The 21,693-nt window shown below is 42.9% G+C and overlaps 1 protein-coding gene across 1 annotated transcript in view; it reads left to right on the top strand.

Moving 5' to 3' along the window:
• cntnap2b (contactin associated protein 2b) overlaps positions 1-21,693 on the top strand; it is a 197,734-nt gene that overhangs the window by 13,329 nt on the left and 162,712 nt on the right. The window contains exons 2-4 of the mRNA XM_034182355.1: positions 7,657-7,767; positions 11,235-11,428; positions 16,429-16,576. Coding sequence (XP_034038246.1) covers positions 7,657-7,767; positions 11,235-11,428; positions 16,429-16,576 — 453 coding nt within the window. The remainder of the gene's footprint in view (positions 1-7,656; positions 7,768-11,234; positions 11,429-16,428; positions 16,577-21,693) is intronic.

The following is a 21,693-nucleotide window of genomic DNA, read 5'->3' as shown; positions in this document are numbered from 1 at the left end:
TTCAAGCTGTGGTTGACGCCCCTCGGGATCCATGACGAATGGCCGAGAAATCCTGTTGGGAAGGTGTCGTAACACGGACCCACAACAGGGGGCGCTAATGAACGGACAATGGATAAGGGAAGGAGTAACAATTTAATGTTGCACAAGAACACAACGTAAAATAAACAAAGGTACTGCCAATCACACACAAGAGGATTGCGGGCAGGCTCGAAGATAGGAGACCTCAGATGAACGAAGAGCCGGGACCCACACCGCTTCTACCACCAACGGCCTGAAGAACACTGAAGCCGCCAAGCCCCGAGTCCCCAGGTGGTCTCTGTCCTCCGTTGTCGGCCCTGGTACTGCTGGCAGAAAAAACAGAAGGTAGTGAGTGTGAATCCTCACACCCAGCAACCTTGATTATTGATTCTTGTGGAGGGAGAGCCTCCACCTCCAATCATACACACGTGCAGCTCCGAAAATCCAGTCAAGGAAATACCACCAGGAAAAAACAGCTGCAAAACAGATCAGATTATTATTTGACGTATAAGTCAGCAGAGAGATTACCTTGTATCGTAGGAGATTTCTCGGCGAGGAGGTGGAGTCGCCACCCGGCCTTTATGGTGATGGTGATGATGAGATGATGAGTGACAGCTGGTGTTGAGGATGATTGACGGCTGTCACTCCCAGTGGTTCTGGCGCCCTCTTGTGCTTGAAGCCCGCACTCCAAGCAGGGCGCCATCCGGTGGTGGTGAGCCAGCAGTACCTCCTCTTCAGCGGCCCACACAACACAAAGCCTATATAAAGTGAAATCTTGATCCAGAATAAGGATTTGGATCCGGATCACCTCCAAAATTTAACGGAGTCTTTCATGGCAATATGTATATGTGGTGAAAATTTGGTGAGAATCCGTGAAGTAGTTTTGACGTAATTCTTCAAAGACTTTATAATATGAAACTTGATCCAGAATCCAGATCCAGATCACCTCCAAAATTTCATGGAGTCTTCCATGGCCTAATATCAATCTGTAGTGAAAGTTTCATCAAAACCGTGCAGTAGTTTTGACCTAATCCTGCTAATAGTCAGACAGACAGACAAACAGATACGAGGTCTGTTAGAAAAGTATCTGACTTTTTTTTTTTGCAAAAACCTGATGGATTTGAATCACATGTGCTTGCATGAGCCAACCTTCATGTGCATGCGTGAATTTTTTCACGCCTGTCGATTGCGTCATTTGCCGGCAAGCAGCCTTTGTGTGAGGTCATGTGTAGTGCTCTTGACGGATTTTCATTGCAAGGAAAATGACGGACTGGAGCAGCGCTACTGCATCAAATTTTGCCAGAAACTCGGCGACAGCCAGGTGGAAACCACTCAGAAGATTCAGACGACTTTCGGTGAGGATCCTATGGGCATCACACAGATTTAGGAGCGGTACAACCGGTTTAAAGACAACCGCACAACGGTGGAGAGTGAGCCACGTTCCGGTTGACCATCAACATGCTGAAATGACCAGATCATTTCCAAAGTGAATGCTGTGGTGATGCGGGACCGTTGTATGACTATCCAAGAAATTGCGGAAGAGGTGGACATCAGCGCTTTTTTGGCACATTCCACTGTGACAGAAGATTTGGCTTTGATAAGAGTGGCGGTGAAATTCGTGTCGAAGCTGCTGATGGCGGAGCAAAAGTGCCTTCGTGTTGAAATCTCACAGGACATGCTGGACTCCGAAAAATGATGCCCACCTCTTCCACAATTTCTCGGATAGTCACGCGACTGAAAAGCCACTGAAAGCCATCTGAATCTTCCGAATGGTTTCCAATGAAAATCCGTCGAGAGCACTACACACGTCTTCACACAAAGGCTGCTTGCCAGCAAATGACGCAATTGACAGGTGTGAAAAAATTCACGCATGTGCATGAAGGTTCAAGGTTGGCTCATGTAAGCACACGTGATTCAAATCCATCAGGTTTTTGAAAAAAAAAAAAGCTCCGATACTTTTCTAACAGACTTCGTAAACGCAGGTGATTTTATTATGTCTTTGGCAGATGTAATTAAAAGGACTAAAACTATAAAAGACAAAATGATGGTGTGAATAAGTAAGTGCCTCCTTGAGGATAACACATAAAAACCGTCACTTTTACATCCAGTAGTAGTGCTTTGTGACTAAAAAAGATTAATCCAGGTTTTGAGTATATTTCTTATTGTTACATGGAAACAAGGTACCAGTAGATTCAGTAGATTCTCACAAATCAAACAAGACCAAGCATTCATGATATGCACACTCTTAAGGCTATGAAATTGGGCTATTATTAAAAAAGTAGAAAAGGGGGTGTTCACAATAATAGTATTGTGGCATTCAGTCAGTGAGCTCGTCAATTTTGTGGAACAAACAGGTGTGAATCAGGTGTCCCCTATTTAAGGATGAAGTCAGCACCTGTTGAACATGCTTTTCTCTTTGAAAGCCTGAGGAAAATGGGACGTTCAAGACATTGTTCAGAAGAACAGCGTAGTTTGATTAAAAAGTTGATTGGAGAGGGGAAAACATATACGCAGGTGCAAAAAATTATAGGCTGTTCAACTGGAATGATCCCCAATGCTTTAAAATGGACAAAAAAAAAAAAAAAGAGACGCGTGGAAGAAAACGGAAAACAACCATCAAAATGGATAGAGGAATAACCAGAATTGGCAAAGGCTCACCCACTGATCAGCTCCAGGATGCTCAAAGACAGTCTGGAGTTACCTGTAAGTGCTGTGACAGTTAGAAGACGCCTGTGTGAAGCTAATTTATTTGCAAGAATCCCCCGCAAAGTCCCTCTGTTAAATAAAAGACGTACAGAAGAGGTTACAATTTGCCAAAGAACACAACTGGCCTAAAGAGAAATGGAGGAATATTTTGTGGACTGAGAGTAAAATTGTTCCTTTTGAGTCCAAGGGCCACAGACAGTTTGTGAGATGACCCCCAAACTCTGAATTGAAGTCACAGTACACAGTGAAGACAGTGAAGCATGGTGATGCAAGCTTCATGATATGGGCATGTTTCTCCTACTATGGTGTTGGGCCTATATATCGCATACCAGGTATCATGGATCAGTTTGGATATGTCAGAATACTAGAAGAGGTCATGTTGCCTTATGCTGAAGAGGACATGCCCTTGAAATGGGTGTTTCAGCAAGACAGTGACCCCAAGCACACTTGTAAACCAGCAAAATCTTGGTTCTAAACTAACAAAATTAATGCCTCGCAGATGTGAAGAAATCATGAAAAACTGTGGTTATACAACTAAATACTAGTTTAGTGATTCACAGGATTGCTAAAAAAGCAGTTTGAACATAATAGTTTGAGTTTGTAGCGTCAACAGCAGATGCTACTATTATTGTGAACACCCCCTTTTCTACTTTTTTTTTACTAATAGCCCAATTTCATAGCCTGAAGAGTGTGCATATCATGAATGCTTGGTCTTGTTGGATTTGTGAGAATCTACTGAATCTACTGGTACCTTGTTTCCCATGTAACAATAAGAAATATACTCAAAACCTGGATTAATCTTTTTAGTCACATAGAACTACTATTATTCTGAACACTACTGTAGCTGGCTGCTCCCCGCCTCCTCTGCTCGCGCGGAAAAGGAGGTAGGCGACCAGCAAAGAGTTACTCCATGTCATCGGTTGAGAGCTTGTTGCACTGAGGGGTGGGGAGGTGATTGACCCACGTTTTCATCTATCATGTATCTGCTATGAAGGTGCCTCTATGTGCCTCTCTGTACCCCGCATGTGCCATGTAGCAGGCTCTAGTGAGCCACAACCGACCTGTCATTAGAGCCTCGAATAGCTCGCGTCAGCCACACTAAGCCACGTAGCGCCATGATAACATGACATTGGCACACGTTTAGACATGGGTTTGGTCCAGACCTCCAGCCCTCCCACACCTGGTCCCTTTAAAGTGTGGGTTTTCAATTTACAGCCGCATTTAAAGATGTCACATATTTTCAATGCAGTCCAAAAATAGACGCTCCAGTACAGTCCTGCGGTTGTGCGCTATGCGCCAGGCTTCTGTCCACGTGATACACCTTTTAACTTTGTGTTATGTCTTCAAAATCGGTCTTTTGCGCGCTCTCCTCTGCGCTGCTTTTAGCAGCTTCACTGGAGTTATTTCTCCATGGCTTTAAACACACATCCACTTCACGCAGTCATCCAAATTTTAACTTTGTGTTCGTCCAGTATTGACTGAAAAATCGCTCTTTGTGGCCTGGCGTTCTGCCAAAATGTTGGTTTGGAGCGTGATAAGTCACTGCCGCAGTGCGCACACACAGCGGAGCTCATGTGATCCATTAACAAGATATTAAATCAGCCATAGACATACCTCAACAGCTAGGAACTGTTTTATCAAGCTATAAAAACATTAAAAATAATTACTTTAAGCTGTTCAAAATATATTCCTCATGGGGCAGAAAAGAGAGGGAAAAAAAAAAGCATCCAGATGAAACAGTCCTCTGTGATTCCAGATGCAGTTAGAGGTGTTTTCAGCATCCAAGATTTGGCAGAAAATGATTAATCTGCTACAAAATAATTATTTTATATACAACGTCCAGCGCACAGAGCAGGTAGAATTGTGTGCGCAAGAGGGCAGCCGCTCCAAAAATAGCCTCTCAGGTCCTGCGTAGCTGCCAGGCACAAGGATAATGGGCTTTTAGCAGCCTCGTAAGCACCACGCACATGCGTCTAAAACCTCGTACACAAACTGCCCTGCTGTTGTTGCTATATTTTGAACTTCTTGAAATTAGCTCTACACTCAGAGAGGAGCCTGGTTAACTTCAGATAATGCCTCTAAGAGCCACTCAGAGCCACAAAACTCCCACGATAGTTGAAGAAACCCTCTCGTAGCAAAAAAAAAAAAATGCTGTGTGGTTCATTATTCATCCTTCATTATTTGGTGGGACCGAGACTTAAAGCATTGAACTTGAGACCAGAGGATCCTCGGTTCAAATCCCAGCCTGACTGGAAAATCACTAAGGGCCCTTGGGCAAGGTCCTTAATCCCCTAGTTGCTCCCGGTGTGTCGTGGGCGCCTTGCATGGCAGCACCCTCACATCGGGGTGAATGTGATGCATTGATGTGTAAAGCGCTTTGAGCGTCTGATGCAGATGGAAAAGCGCTATATAAATGCAGTCCATTTACGTTGAAAACAATACAAAAACTTTGGGACTTTTTTATCTGCTTTATACGATGACGGTTTAGGTGAGTTTTACTGTACATGCGACTGCACAATAAATTTACCTGGGGAGGTGATGGTCTAATGGTTAAGGCATTGGGCTTGAGACCAGAGGCCCCTCAGTTCAAATCCCAGCCTGACTGGAAAATCACTAAGGGCCCTTGGGCAAGGTCCTTAATGTGTGTAGTGAGCGCCTTGCATGGCAGCACCCTCACATCGGGGTGAATCTGAGGCATTGATTTGTAAAGCGCTTTGAGCATCTGGTGCAGATGGAAAAAGCGCTATATAAATGCAGTCCATTTACCATTTACCTTGCAAAACTTTGACGATGATGTCGGCTTCCATCCCACACAGCTGACTTTAATTTCCCAAATATTTCTTCTGTTCGGATCTGAAGGGAATCTGTACATCTTGAAGCCCTTGTTGTGTCTATTTGTGCCTCCAAACGCACGACAACCCGACATTTTTAGTGAATAAATAAACAAAATAGCTGGATTTACATGCAGACAGATTAATAGTGAACGCTATTATAAACCCAAGATGGCACCATGAGTCACGTGACCGATTTTTTTGACTTGTCATGTCACCACTCTAATCAATTCACTTTAGTGGAATACTCCCCCCCCCCCCCCCCCCAATAGAATGTGGACCCTCTCACAAAATTTGCATATAATAAATGGACCAAACCATTTCTTATTAACAATGAACACATAATGTCTTGGAAATGGATCATTCTAAATACTTCTAATATAAACATATTTATAAACATTTGATTGTATTAATATGAATGTACAGTAAAACTCGCATATAATAGATTCAGGCGGAATTTTGTCTGTTATAATCGAAATCCATTATATGTATAAAACGGACAAAAACCGTTACATATAACGGATTAGTTACAGTCAGGAGGCGCCGAACATCAATGGGGAATCCCCAGCACCAATTAGGCTTACATATTTCCTTATTTAAATGCCTCACCTTCAATCGGGACAGTCTCATTTAATGACCAGGTAAAAGCTTCATCTTGGGCATGGAAGACTCCACTGAATTTTGTAGGTGATCCAGATCCAGAGTGGCGGATGGCAGAAATCTCTGATTGCTCTTATTAACCTTAAAATTGTCTGTAGGTGTGGGTGTGAATAAGTTTGTCTGTCTCTACATGTTCCTGCAATAGACTGCCAATGAGTGCTGGGTTAGACTCCAGCCACTGCTCCCCCACCGTGACCCTGGATGGATGATAATTTTCTATAAAATATTATCATCATTTTTGGACCTGTGCTACTCCATCCAGATTACTTTGTGGCCCTTCAGACCACATATGCCTGGTTTTGAAATCACATGTAGCTTTACATGTAGCTTTCATCCATTTCTCTCCAAAGTCTAGGTTTGGTGTCGCAGACCAAATGGTCCCCCCTAAAAATCGGTCTGCCCTGCCTTCACTGTGCATGCGTCATTAGCTGCAGTTCACTGATTATCACCTCGTTTCTGCTTCAAACTGCACTCCAGTCATCATCTATCTCAGCGACAGATATCTGAAGCTTTTGTACAACAATCATTTCCACATAAATTCAGCATTATTTCATCATAAAAGACAGAGGAAGGGATCAGAGCACCGCGGCTACACAAGCTGCTAGCTGATGCATTCACTGGACGTCGGTCATTTCAAAGCGTCACAGAGTTTCACCTTGTTTCTGTTTAAAACTGACTTTAGAATGATTTAAGAGGTTTTACCTTGTCATCTGATAGTTAATAATCCCATTAATCAATTTGATCACTTTGGGTGAAGAGTGCCAAAATGACGCATGCACAGTGGAGGCAGGGCGGGCGATTTTTATGGCGGACCGTTCGGTCTGCCACATTGGCAACCTGTAATGCGCCCACTGCCTCTAAGCCTCCCACTGCTTGTTGTTATTATTATTATTATTATTATTAAAAACTGTTAATTAATTTAATTTAATTTTAATTTTTAATTTAATAGTAATTTCAGCCCTTGTGTATTCATTTCAGAATTAAATTTGTAATTTGGATTCAGCATTTGACATAGAAACAAGCTGAAATCTTGTCTGAGTGTGGATGAATTTACCTGTCAAGCATTATTTTAATTGATTCTGATTCTGATGGTTCTACAGTTGTGGTCAGGAGTTTACATACACTGAACATGGGCATGAATGTCATGGTAAGTTCAGGCTTTTAATGATGTCTTTGGAGCTGTTCTTTTGCTGGGGTGAAGTGGTTGTACAGCACTCTAAAAAACAAGAATAGGGTGCTCAAGCTTGAATTTATTGAGTACCTTCACTAATCCACATAGGGTCACAATTATACATACAAGTGCAAATATATACATACACCCCCGGTAATAATTCGTTAAATGCCACTTAAAAAGCTGCACCTTGACTAAATGCTTTTGGTAGCCATGTAAATTATTCTGACATCATAAATGCTGATCATTTCATACTCTGTCATTCCACAGGGAAGTGTGAGGACAGCCTGGCCACGCCCCTTCCCTACAGCTCCTTCACAGCATCGTCAGTCTATGGCCGAGGGTATGGAGCTGGGTATGCAAAACTCAACCGGAGACTAGGTTTGGCTTCTTTATTTTACTTTTATTTAGTTACACTTTCAGTATATACACGCAATAAATTATGACTACAACACTTTTGTTTTCACTCCCATTGTAAGATTTATTTTATGCACACAAAAGGCTTATTTCTCTCAGATTTTGTTCACAAGTTTAATAAAATCTTTCTGCACTGAACTACAGTAGTCGAGCCAATGTACTAGTTGTTAACAGGTTCTGTAACCCAAAATGGCTTGACCCAAATACTGAACTCGGACACAGGAGTAAGACGTCCTGAAAATACTTGCACGGTTCAGTACACAAGGAGGCAGTCGATTATCAGCTACAGTAGCTAAAACATGAAGCAAAAAGCAGTGTCCAAGCAACAGGCTGATAGTTCAGGGAAAAAACTACACAACGAACACGGTGAAGCACAACGATCTTGCAGAGAAAAGAGAGGCTTAAATACAGGAAGTGATGAACAGGAGATGAGAGATAGGTGTGAGAGAAAGATCCAGAACAGGGCATGGGAAGTTCAAGTCTGACAGTCCCCCCCCCCGAAGGGCCGACCACCAAGGCTTAGGAGCATCAAGATGTGCAGCGTGAAAATCCTGGATGAGACCAGCATCCAAGATGAAGCGGGACAGGATCCAGCACCGCTCCTCTGGACCATACTCTTCCCAGTCCACAAGATATTGAAGCCCCCAGCCCCGGCAAACAGAGGTCAGGAGCTGATTAACAGGGTGAGCAGAGGGGGCCTCCGCCTGACCGGAGGATGAAGCGGACTGAACCTCATAGGCTTGACATGGCTAATGTGGAATGTTGGGTGGACCCACATGGCTCAAGGGAGTTTGAGGCGAACAGCGTCCGGGTTGAGCATGTTGGCAATGGAAAGAGTCAGATGAACCTGGGAACGAGCATCTTGGAAGACCCCCAAAGTGGCAGGTCCTGAGTCAAAAGCCAGACCTTCCTTTCAGAAGCGTAAGTGGGGCCAGACGACCTCTTGCAGTCTGCAGCTGCTTTGTAAGAGGCCGATGAGCAGAGAAGAGCATGAAGTGCCTGCTCCCAGGTTCTTTTACATCTCAGTATTAGCGCTAGAGCGGACGGAACTGGGGAATCACAGTCTGCGGATGAAAACAGAGACAGCTGAAATCCATATATGACGTGGAAAGGAGAGAAAGCAGTGGAGGAGGATGGCAGACTGTGGTGTGCCAGTTCAATCCAACGTAGCTTGGTGGCCCACGAGGCAGGGTGCTGCAAAGGCAGAATTCAGAGCCCCTTCTCCAACTCCAGATTAAGTTGTTTTGCTTGTCCATTGAGCTGCGGGTGGTAACTGGCGGTGAGGCTGATGGTGGTCCTGAACAATTTTCAGAACTCCTTCCAAATTCGTGAAATGAACTACAATCTCCAGTCTCACAGTGCATCCTGAGGGAACCCGTGCAATCTGAAAACATTAGTCAACATGACTAATGTTGACTAATGTTTTGTTCACCTGCATCCCCACTGCTGAGGCCGTCTCAGCTGTGAGGCAGAGACTGCTGGAGGATGTGTCTCTACTTGAAAGGACCAAACTCACACCAGACCACATCTGCCAACTCTTGGAGATCTGTCTCAACACCACGTATTTCCTGTTTAGGGGGAATTACTACAGGCAGATTCATGGTTGTGCGATGGGGTCTCTGGTATCCCCCATTGTGGCCAATCTGTACATGGAGCGAGTGGAGAAGACAGCTTTGACGTCTTTCACGGGCATCTCTCCCAGTCACTGGTTCAGATATGTTGATGACACATGGGTCAAAATCAAGCAACAGCAAGTTGAGGACTTTACAGAGCACATCAACTCGGTGGATGCCAATATCAAGTTCACACGTGAGGATGCCAGAAACAACCATTTAGCCTTCCTGGACTGTGATGTTACGATTGGAGAGAACAGGCAGCTCCAGACAGGGGTTTACAGAAAACCAACTCACACTGACCAATATCTGCTCTTCGGCTCAAACCACCCCCTTGAACACAAGCTCGGGGTGATCAGGACGCTTCAACACAGAGCCCTACAGGTGCCCACAACTGCAGAGGGAAGGGCTAAAGAACAACAACGTGTCCGGAAAGCCCTCACAGTATGTGGGTACCCACAATGGTCCCTGGACAAAGTGCAGAAGTCCCAGAGAACAACGAGACCAGATAGACAGGAGATGGAGACAAGAAGAAGAGGAGTGTCTCTCCCTTATTTAGCAGGAGTAGGGGAAAAACTACAGAGGATCTTCAGACAGCACAAAATCCCAGTTTACTTTAAACCGGTTAACACCTTGAGACAGAAATTAGTTCACCCTAAGGACATGATCCCTAGTTACAAACAGAGCAATGTAATGTATTCTATCAGATGTCAGGAAAACTGTAACGAACACTACATAGGTGAAACAAAGCAACCTTTACACAAAAGGCTATACCAGCACCGCAGAGAGGGCGCCAGTGGACCTCAGTCTGCGGTTCACCTCCACCTTAAAGACACTAACCACACGTTTGAGGACAAGGAAGTTAAAATATTAGCCAGAGAGAAGAAATGGTTTGAGAGAGGGGTCAAGGAGGCATTCTTTGTGAAACGTTTGAAACCCAGCCTTAACCGGGGAGGGGGTCTGAGACACACTTTATCCCCTGTTTACAATGGGGTACTCAGGTCAAAGGCGTTTCAGTCTTTTGTTCATGGTAATGAGTCATTCACGTCATCAAGGGAGCCATCAGAAAGGCATCCATCCCATCATTAGAGGGACAGCTGTCCTGCCATTAGGTGTGCTAACTAGAGCACAATAGTTGCTAATTAGAGGTATTGTTTAGTCACTAGCCTATAGCAGTCTGCCTCTCAGTTGGAGGGGTCTGGTTAGGTTTAAAACTCCAGCTGTTGTTGGCTTCTGTTTTATTCTTCTCTACAAGAGTCAGACAGAAGTCAGACTTCCAGAGCAAGAATTTTAGCTGAGGAAGCTTCTGCGATTTGAAGCGAAATGTCCTCGCGTCAAGCAACCCAGTCCAGTCGAAGATTCAAGCTTCTCTATATGGAAACCACCTGGACAACTGAGAGCCTACACAGAAACAAGAAGGTCATGGGATCAATTCCCACCTGTGGCCTTTCTGTGTGGAGTTTGCGTGTTCTCTGCCTGTTTGCGTGGGTTTCCTCTGGGTGCTCCGGCTTCCTCCCACATCCAAAGACATGCAGGTTAGGTGAATTGGACACTTTAAATTGTCCGCAGGTGCGAATGTGTTTGTCTATATGTGGCCCTGTGACAGAGTGACGTCTTGTCCAGAGTGTACCCTGCCTCCCGCCTTATGACTTCTAGGATAGGCACCAGCCCCCCGCAACCCAATCTTGGATAAGCAGTTGCAGATGAGTGAGTGTAGTAATGACCCCAAAAATGAACCGTGTTGATGTTGAGTATCATTTTGGTTGTGATTGTTCTTTTTTCCCCACTCATCACCCCTACATACCCCACAAACCCTAGGTAATGGAGGCTGGTCACCAATGGATGGAAGCCATTACCAGTGGTTACAGGTGGACCTGGGCTCCAGGAAGTGGGTGGTTGCTGTAGCAACACAGGGTCTCTTTGGTGGCTCTGACTGGACGAGCAAGTATCGACTACTTTACAGCGACACACAGAAAAACTGGAGGCCTTATTTACAAGATGGGAACATCTGGGTAATCACAACGGCTCATCCGCTCACCTCTTCTCAGCTTGTCATTCCACACGGTCACATGCGCCGTTGTTACACAACAAGGTCTGTGTTTCATGACCGGCCTGCCTCAAAAGCAGGAAGACTATTATGACTGGGTTTGTGGGTTTGGGTCTGTGGATGTCCTGACACATAAACTAAAAACTACTTGAAAGTTTCACATAAGTTTGGTGTCACTGAAGTTCAGTTCTCCTCCACAGTTATGTAGATCTGGATATGAATCTGAAGAATTCTAGTTTGATGTTTTTGCTTCCATTTTTCACACTTTCTGGGAAAAGGTCATGATCCTCTACGGTCATCCAGCCCCAGTTTAAGTGCATTTTAAAGAACTCTTCATATGAATTGGAGATTTCTGACGTCTGCCAATCCAGATCTGGATCACCTCCAGAATTCAGTGGAGTCTTCCACGGCCTAATATCTATCTGTGGGACAAAATTGGTGAGAATCTGTGAAGTAGTTTTGACATAATAAAGTGAAACCTGATCCAGTGAAATTTTTGTCAACATCTGTGCAGTAGTTTTGACATAATCCTGCTAACAGACAGACAGACAAATAAATAAATAAACACTGATGATTTTGGACTCAATGAACATCTTCAAAATATAGATTATACTCACATTTTTAAAAAGTGTATTTTAGCGATATTTCTGATGATAAAACATTAAACATGGAGCTGTCATACCACATTTATCTTCTCATAGCATGAACAGCAGAAATGTTGGGTGACAAAGAATAGTTATTTGTATGATCATTTATGTATGTTTATAATAACTGAGGCAGCAACCTCAGGTGCTGAAACTTGAGGCCTACATGGAAGTGCCAAAACCTGCAGTTCCTTGACTGGCCACTGGCTCTAAAAGCGAGTCATTTCCCATGCATCCCTACTCTAGAGAAAGTTCATGCCTTTATTACGTCACGGCTGGATTACTGCACCTCCCTCTACCTTGTCCTTCCTCAGTCTCCACTAACACGTCTGCAGATTGTCCAAAATGCTGCTGTGAGACTGCTGAGTGGTAGTAGGAAGCATGAACATATCACCCCAATCCTAGCCTCCTTACACTGGCTCTGTTATTTTTAGAATTCAGTTTAAGGTTTTATTAATTGTTTTAAGGCTCTACATGGCCTGGCCCATGATTATATTTCTCACCTTGTCCAGCCCCACTCAGTCCCCAGGTCCCTCAGGTCCTCTGGCAGAAGGATTCTCCGTGTGCTGCTCAAACTCAGAGGTGACAGAGCTTTTGTAGTTGGCGCCCCACGACTGTGAAACCAGCTGCCTACAGATATCAGATGTGTCCCCTCCATTTCTGCTTTTAAAAGCAGGCTAAAATCCCAACGTTGTCGTCTGGCCTTTCCAGACCACTGATTTTCCCATCCCTTGGGTTATTCTGTAATTCTGTGTTTGTCCCTTGCTGCTCTTTTTTCCTTCATTTTCAAAGTAGTTATCTACTTTTTGTACACCAGTTTGGTCAGTGGAAGCTGTGTTTAAATGCCCGTTCTAAATTTAATTTACTTACTTACTTTCTTGCTTATTAAGTGACACTCTGATTGGTTCATGATACCAACAGCACACTGATGATGAATAAAAAAGATAATTCCTCCCCTTTGTGCCCAGCACCCAGCTTTACACCTGCTGTCAAGATAGGGCCCCCAAAATGTTCAATAAATATTAGTGTGATGCTCCAGTTAGAAATTTACATATATAACATGTAAAACTAACTAATGTTGGGATGGCCCTTTTCACCACACTATCAAACAAGTGTAATCACTAAGACCTGAAACGCCCAACCAGTAAATATCACACAATTTAACTTTTAGGCACCACCCCATGCGATCGTTGATGGAAAAAGGATGACCAGGAACCCATATATACTATCTGAGTTTTTTTTTCTTGACATTTGCGTCACTACGCTAAGATGTTGTATTTTTTCTTGATTGGTCCACTTCTCGTTCTGCACGCAGTGTAGTCTTGTTTCTTCTTGTATTCCAGCGCTGATCATGACCCAAAAAGGAAATATCATAGAAACACCCCCACCATCCTGCACGTGTCACCCCTGCCTCGGTGAGAAAACAGCTTGGCCTCGTCCCCTGATTGCCCACAAGAAAAACAACTTGGCCTCGTCTCAGTTACATGAGTCATCAGAAAAACAGAAAAAACGTGTTTTCACATCCCGTTTCAATACTGGTTTATCAGCACATTTTAGCACGCAAAGGCACAATGGTTTTATTCAGGTCACAATAGAAAGACAAGCTAGCATAAGAAAAAGAAAATGTAACTAATAACAAATAAAATCACCATAATATTTTTACACTAACTAACTATACAGTGCATGCATCACTCATACAACTCGGTCTGAAATTCAGGACCAAGGACAGAGAGAGAACAGAAAAAGAGTTTGTAAGTAGGAGAAGGTCCTGGATCATGATCCTGAGCGAGACTCTTCTGCTGTAGATTTTTCAGCTGTTTCCACTGTACATCCTGGGAAGGACGTTAAACTGCATCTGGTACTGTAGCTTTGTAACATGAATGTGAAAAGGAAGGAAGATCTACTGTTTGTGTGCCCCGTGGCTGTAACATTTGCTGTTGCATTGATTTGAGGGGGAAGCATGCATGACCAAGGTGATGGGACAAAGGCCACTTAGATCCACAGTCCTAGCAAAGGAGAACCCACCAGAGGGCAACAAAGGTCCTGTCTGTGGAGGGTTGTGGCCGGTCTGGTGGTGAGGACTCGTACACTGCATGATGACAAAATTAAGTTGGGTCATGCTGGTGGGCACTTTTCTCTCAGTGAGGATGACCCTCCTCTTCTGCTGACAAGTGCGTTTAAAAGTTCTGCATTGCACTGACAGTGTGGTCTGAGGGCCACAAACCTGGGAGTGGCCAGAGTGTGGTGGGTGGATTTAGTTGTGACAGGTGCAGTGACAGACCAGGAGCCTCATGTACAAAGACGTGAGTGGACTTTCTACTAAAATTTGCCGTATGCAAAAAAGCTGAATCAGCGTAAGCACAAATATATTCAAATGTATGAAAGTGTGCGTAGGCATGAATTCACACACATTCCGTTTGTACATCCCACTGAAAGTGGACTTGAGCCTGGAACCAAACTCCTCGCTGGCCATGCACCATTTAAATAGGCAATTTCATGTAAATAGGCCCTTGGAGCAGGGATTGCCCACAACGTCACATCAGACAACATGAACACAGAAAAGAAATTATACAACAGATGACTGGAAATTATGTGGAGACATGCAGGGACAGTTTATTCGGTTCGCTGTTAAACGGATTAATCATGAAACTGGAAAAATGTTCGTGGGAGCTGTGTGTATGAGGCCAACACGCTGCGCACACAGTGACGTTAAAAAAGGTGAGGTGGGCCTCCGCTGACCATTCACAATTTACACACGCGTTTATTGACAAATACGGAGCACAGGAAGCCTGTTAAGAAGCTTTGCAGCTCACCATCAAGCAAAAAAAAAACAAAAAAAACATTAGTAATAATAATAAAAACATATTTGAATGCCCAAATGTGTCCGCGCTGGTTTTCGTTCGGAACAATTACACGAGTAAACTAAACACTTCACTCACCTGTCTCTGCACTGTCCCATTCCATTACGGCTTATTTATTCAACAGTCAATGTGGTTTTCTCTATTTGACTCTTTTTACTTCTTATAGAAGTGTTTTTGCTTTTCTTTTCTTATTGTTTATTCACTAATAACACCAGATCAAATTCCTTGTATGTGCAAACTTGGCAATAAATTTGATTCTGATTCTGGTTTGTGGGACAGCCCAATAGTTTGTAGGATCCCCAGTAAGTCATATCATAGCTGCTCTCATTTTGTTTGAAAATAGCGCAGGTCAACTGACAAAGCAGCGTTCCAGCCCGGTTATTAATAACTTACAGAACTACTGTTTGCGCGATTTATTTAACTCTTCGAAATCAGTTTTTCAAGCAAACTCCCAATTCTATTCAGGGGACTTTCCCACTCAAAGGTGCCACCAGTCTCTAATCACGTGCTATATCTGGCACACTGCTTTTGTCTTATCCTCACTCAATGTGAAGTAATTCCAAACAGCTGAGGTCAACTGGTTGAGATGAGATTATAGCTGTATTCCGCATTTTTCAATGAAAAATTAAAAGGGATAACACAGTGGTTTCTCAACAAAGCCTGAACTGTGTTTCAGTCTTCTCCCATTTGTGTGGGTTTTTTTTCATCACCAAAATATGCACATTATGTTGCTGCCACTGCTAATGACCAGAGTAGTGTCTGTGGCCCTGGAACTGATGTGTGGGTGCTGTGCTGTGACCGCCCACAGTGTCTCCTGGTTGGACAGTGCCTAAGCTCTGACTGCGATTGGTTCAATCCACAGGCTTGTGTATGTAATGAAGTGATTTCAGCACAGTGATGTCACACACTCATTGTTGTTGTCCATGGATCACTGTTGTGTTGCAAATGAAAGTTTGTAGCCAAACAAAGATTTGGGGTTGCCCATGTAGGAGTCACCTTCTCCATCTGGCTTTTTGTCTGTGATGTCTGTCCATGAGTTGTGTTAGTCTTCCTCAACACCTTGGTGGATTTAAGTGAAATAGACACCACATGAAGATATGTGGAAATGACAATAATTCTGGTCACAAATCTTTAAGGGGAGATTGTACTTTTTTTTTTGCAAACAGAGCTGTTTGGGCTCTTCAGTACACAGGTTGACTAGTTTGTTCATTCAGGTATTTCATGACTCAAGATTTGCTACCACAGACAGAAATAAAGTAATGTTCCCACAACTTTAGATGGCTGTTGTGGACATTCAGGGCTGATTTCCTTATTTTTTGAAAGTGGACAGCAATCAGGGTCAGAAATCAGTAATAACTTGTTAAACTGATTCTACTCTTGAATATGTATGTATGAGTTTTCGTAATGAGACCTATGGCACAAATAATGTGGTTTTAACTTTTGTTTTTGGTGTGTTTCAGACTTTTGAGGGGAACGTGAACACTGAGACTGTAGTCCGACATGAGCTCCAGCACGCCATCCTAGCTCACTACATCCGCTTCATCCCGCTTGAGTGGAACAAGAATGGACGCATCGGTGTACGTCTAGAGCTCTACGGTTGTTCATACTGTGAGTGCAGTTGTACAGAAAATATTTTTTCCAGTGCTTCTATTCTTTTGGGAATGCAAACTGTTAAATTATTTTGGTGAACTTGTGCCATCATTCTGACATATTTGTCAGAATTAAATTAATTATGTATTATTAAATTTTGTATATATACATAATTTCAATAGTTAATATCAAAGCAGCCTTTGTTTTACAGAGTTTCAGAGTATTAAAAGACAAGTTCACGTTTTTGTATCTTTAGTCATATTCAAATATTGTTAGCAATCAAGCCTACACTCACCTTTGACATCCAAAAAAAGCTTAAGTCTTTGAAGAGCAAAGGAGGGCAGAGCATCTCCAGTTTGTCAACAAATGTGTGAGAAAGTTGTTGAAAGGTTTATTCCAAAATGGAGTAAATCATTTTTTTTTCCCTCAAGCATCTACTCACAACACCCCATAATGGCAACATGTAAAAAGAAATCACATATACTTTATTGATGCACCTTTGGCAGTAATTACAGCATTACGTCATCTTGACTATGATGCCACAAACTTGGTGCACCTGTCTTTGGGCAGTTTTGTCCATTCCTCTTTGCGGCACCTCTCAAGCTCCATCAGGTTGGATGGGGAGCGTCAGTGCACAACCATTTTCAGTCTCTCCAGAGATGTTCAATCAGATTCAGGTTAATCGACCATGCCGCCAACACCAAAGAGTTCAATCTTTGTCTCATTAGACCGTCTGGCCACTCTACCATACAGGCCCAATTGGTGGATTGCTTCAGAGATGGTTGTCCTTCTGGAAGGTTCTCCTCTCTTCACAGAGGAATGCTGGAATTCTGACAGAGTGACCATTGTGTTCTTGGCCACCTCCCTGACTAAGGTCCTTCTCCCCCAGTCGCTCAGTTTTGAAGGGCGGCCAGCTCTAAGGAGAGTCCTGGCGATCTGAACTGTTTCCATTTACAGATGTCAACTGTGGGATCTTATATGTAGACAGGTGTGCCTTTCCCAATCATGTCCAATCAACTAAATTTACCCCAGGTGGACTCCAATTAAGCTGTAGAAACATCTCAGGGATGATCAATTTAAACAGGATGCACCTGAGCTCAATTTTGAGCTTCATGGCAAAGGCTGTGTAGAATTTTGAGGAAAACATGAATTTCATCCATTTTGGAGTAAGGCTGTAACATAAAAAAATGTTGAAAAAGTGCAGCGCTGTGAATACTTTCTGCTTGTTCTGTAGGCCACATGGGCAAGTGATTACTTTCTGAAACCTTTGTCAGGAAGTAAAATATGGAGTTACACTCACAAATGCTACTTAAAGTTTTACTGTGCCAAAAAAAGAAGCCTTATGTTCACCTTGTCCAGAGGTGGTTGACTTCTTTGGGATTAGAGGCATCTGGGTTTAACCATCACCCAACACAAATTTATATTGTGGTCAGACTAATCAGTATTCCACATGTTTTTTGGAAGAAATGGACACTGTGTGTGTCAGACCAACAATTAAAGGATGATACAAACAGTTATCAGCAAAACATCCAAAAGCCAGTGTCTGTCATGGTATGGGGTTGGGTCAGTGCCTTTGGCAAAGGTAATTTACACCTCTGTGATGGCTGCATTAATGTAGAAACATACACTGAAATTTTAGAGCCACATATGCTGCCTTCAAGACGACCATCTTTTACAGGGACATACATGCACTTTTCAACAACACAATGCCAAACCACTTTCTGGGCACATGACAAAGGAAGAAGAGGGTACATGTAATGGCCTTGCCTACTTGTAGTCCTGACCTGTCCCCAAGAGAGAATGTCTGGATAACTTTGAGATGAAAAATACACGACCCTGTACTGCTGAACACCTTAAGGGCACCGCCACACATAACACGATTGAGGCAGAATGGCACACAAAGGAGGAGTCAAATGGCACTCATGGGAAATTGGATCCGCACTCGAATGCCAAGTACAGCAATCGCCACATTCATGCCGGAAACCCATTCGAACGGTGGGCAAGATGAGGTCGCACTGCCATCTGATCGTATTCTTGAGGCAGAGTCCTTTGGCGTGCCGCTTGCTGGACACGCGGTGCCAGCAGATGTGGACATGATAAGAGCGCACTGCTGCATTCATGTCATTTCATGACTGTACATCTCTGACCATGGGTCATATACAGAGGAACAGAAGGATCATACTTGTATTGTTCGCTCGATAAGACGATTAAATATTCAAAATTGCAGTGTTTTTTTTTTTTTTTTGGTGTGTGTGTTGTTTTTTTTTTTCCTACAGCAGCTGTGTGATGTGGTGTCATACCTTCCAGTTGCTCGCCGCGGTATTGTTCACGACTGTCCAACTGCGTGTCCCTCCAGACAGCAGGTCGAATGTTTTGTGGTTCCCCATTTAGTTTGTTTTTCATGGCTTTTCAGCCGGTTCCTGCTTCTGTCGCCAACTTTGTGTTATGTGTGAAGTGGCCATAGGGCGTGTTTGCAGGAAGAATGGGACAAAATAACATAAAAAAAATGCTTCAATCTATGGTATCTTTGATGCCAAAAACGTCTTTTAAGTATTGTACAAAGGAATGGCAACATGACAAAGTGGTAAATGCTTTAGTGTTTCATCTTTTTTGGAATGTGTTGCAGGTCTTGAATACAACGGGAATGGATAACTTAAATAGATTGAAGTTGATCAGAAAAAACTTGAAATATCTTGGGTACTGTTTGCAATGAAATTGATGACTGAACAGGCTCACTCTTGAACCGCAGTGTTTCTGACAGACGCTGTACCTGGTTGCTGTGGTACACTTCTGTTGGTGCTCTTTCTCCTTTTTCCTCTGTGTTGTTTTTCTACTTTTTTTCCAAGTCTTCCATTCTCAGGTGGATCATTGCTCACCAGCCGCCCCAGTCCCTCACTTGTTCTTCCGGGTCTTTCAGTGGGTGGAACAGCTCTTGAGGTTGTGTTTCAGGAGTTCCTTGTAGCATTTCTTCTGCCCTCCTCTGGATCATTTTTCTTCACTCAGATGGGAGTAGAAGATCTGCTTCTTTCTAGTTGTCAGTGGTGACAACCATTGAGTCTTTCAGGTCTGCTGGTATTTGTTCTTGAGTCCAGATGGATCGGGAGGTCTGGGCGGTTTTGCTTGAGCTGCTGCCCCCACGACCCGTCCTCGGATGAAGCGGAAGAAAATGGATGGATGGATGGAGTTATTGAAAGTTGGCATTGGAGAAAGTGAAATCCTTCTTAAAAACTAAAATGTTGTCTTCCCGGGGTGCTTTGTTATTTTTCATGAAGGTGAGAATTACCTCACTGACATTCTAGTGATTGGTAGAACGGACTGTAGGGCTGCGACACTTGACTCCCAATATGGATGGGTGCTGATGTGACGTGTATTGTGATATTTGAGAAATGTGATTCCACAAGTATTGCAATTTGATATTACAATATTTTGCAATCTCTTTGCTTTTTGTAAGACTAGACTATGGGAAAAAAGTTAAATACTGTATAAACAGTGTAACACTGCAAAGAACACTGTGTGTGTGTTGTTTTTATATGTATCTGCTATCTCCTATTCTGCCTGTTTTCCTGTCTTTTTAAGTATGCTGCTTCCACAAGTGTGTATTTTTTTTAATTCCATGCTGTGGAACAATTAAATCTTAAACAGTTCTGAAGGTGGTGTATCATAGGTAATATTTTTTTAAATGTGTATCACTTTTTTCTTTTTGTAAACTGCCTGCCAGTGTATCTTTAACCACAGATCTGACTGCATGAAAAGTAAGAGCTGAGCAGTGTCTGATTACTTTATACATTATTTGATGTGCTACACATTGCGTTATACTCAGGCATGCACGTAACTGGTACTCATCATGCTTGTGCGGGCTAAAAATAAATGATGCGCAGTGGAAAACACAAAGGAAGCACTTCATAGGAGGAAAGCAATGACAGAACTGTAGGAGAAGTGTTTCCCTCTGATGCTGTGCATCAGTGATTTTTAACACACGAGCATGGTGAGTACCAGTTATGTGCACCCCTGGTTATACTGGATGAATATGCCTGTGCTGCAATATGGTGTTAAGTTTCACACATATCCCTGGGTGTGACAAACCAAACCAGTTTAGATCACAGCCCTTTTGTGGGGCTGTGAACCAGTACACCTGCTAAATTATAGACCGCAAGGGGCTGTGATTTGTGACTTTTCTGGTTTCCCTCCTTCCTCTCCCGTCATATTTTCATAGTTTTTGCAGTGCACCCACCGATGACATTTTGATCATAGATCAAATATGTTTGGCAGAAAAGTCCGCAAATATGATCAACTTTACAACATGGAGTCAGAAAAAGAAGCTCAATTGACGCACAATTTATGGAGGAAATTGTACATGCCGTATCGTTGGTTTGGAGGTTGAAGATTGTATAAAGAAGCTCATTGAGGGACAAATTAATCCAGTAAAAGCCACACTTTCTGCAGAAAATTGCATAAAGATGCGACAGAGAACTTTAAAAGATTAACATGCATGTCAACGTCATTGCATGGCCATGGAGTTACAGAGTTGCAGAAGCATAAATCAAGCTTTAGGATTTTAAGGTACCACTCCACAGCAGACTTAGAAAAAAAGAGTGACTCAACCAATTGTAATCTTTTTTAATGCACATAATGTCCGGCGCTTATTTAAGACAGACGTTTATTTTTTTCAGATGAAGTTTTGACCTGGTCATTAAATGAGGCAGATCCCAATTCAAGGTCAGGCTTTTCATCAAGGAAATACGTAAGCCTAATTTGAGCTGGGGATTTCCCGTAGATTGTTCAGCACCTCCTGATGGTAACTAATCTGTTACATAAATAACGGATTTTGTCTGTTTTATACGTATAATAGATTTTGTCCATTTGATACGTATAATGGATTTTGTCCATGGTTTTTATGCATCTAGCGGATTTTGTCTGTTTTATACATACAATGGAATTGATTATATAGACACAAAATTTGCTGATCCACCTGAATCCATTAAATGCAAGTTTTGCTGTATTCACATTGGGTCTACACTCTACAATACTTTTGTCTGCTGGATAAAAGTGTTACTACAAGTCCAAGTCATTTCAACCAAGTCCAACTCATTTCAACCAACAATTGATTTTTAGACTTTTAAAATCAATTTCACATT

This window comes from Thalassophryne amazonica, chromosome 12 (genome assembly GCF_902500255.1).
Source record: "Thalassophryne amazonica chromosome 12, fThaAma1.1, whole genome shotgun sequence".
Lineage (NCBI taxonomy): Eukaryota > Metazoa > Chordata > Actinopteri > Batrachoidiformes > Batrachoididae > Thalassophryne > Thalassophryne amazonica.
Note: the sequence above shows the minus strand (reverse complement) of the source record. Positions and strands in the feature narration are given on the sequence as shown.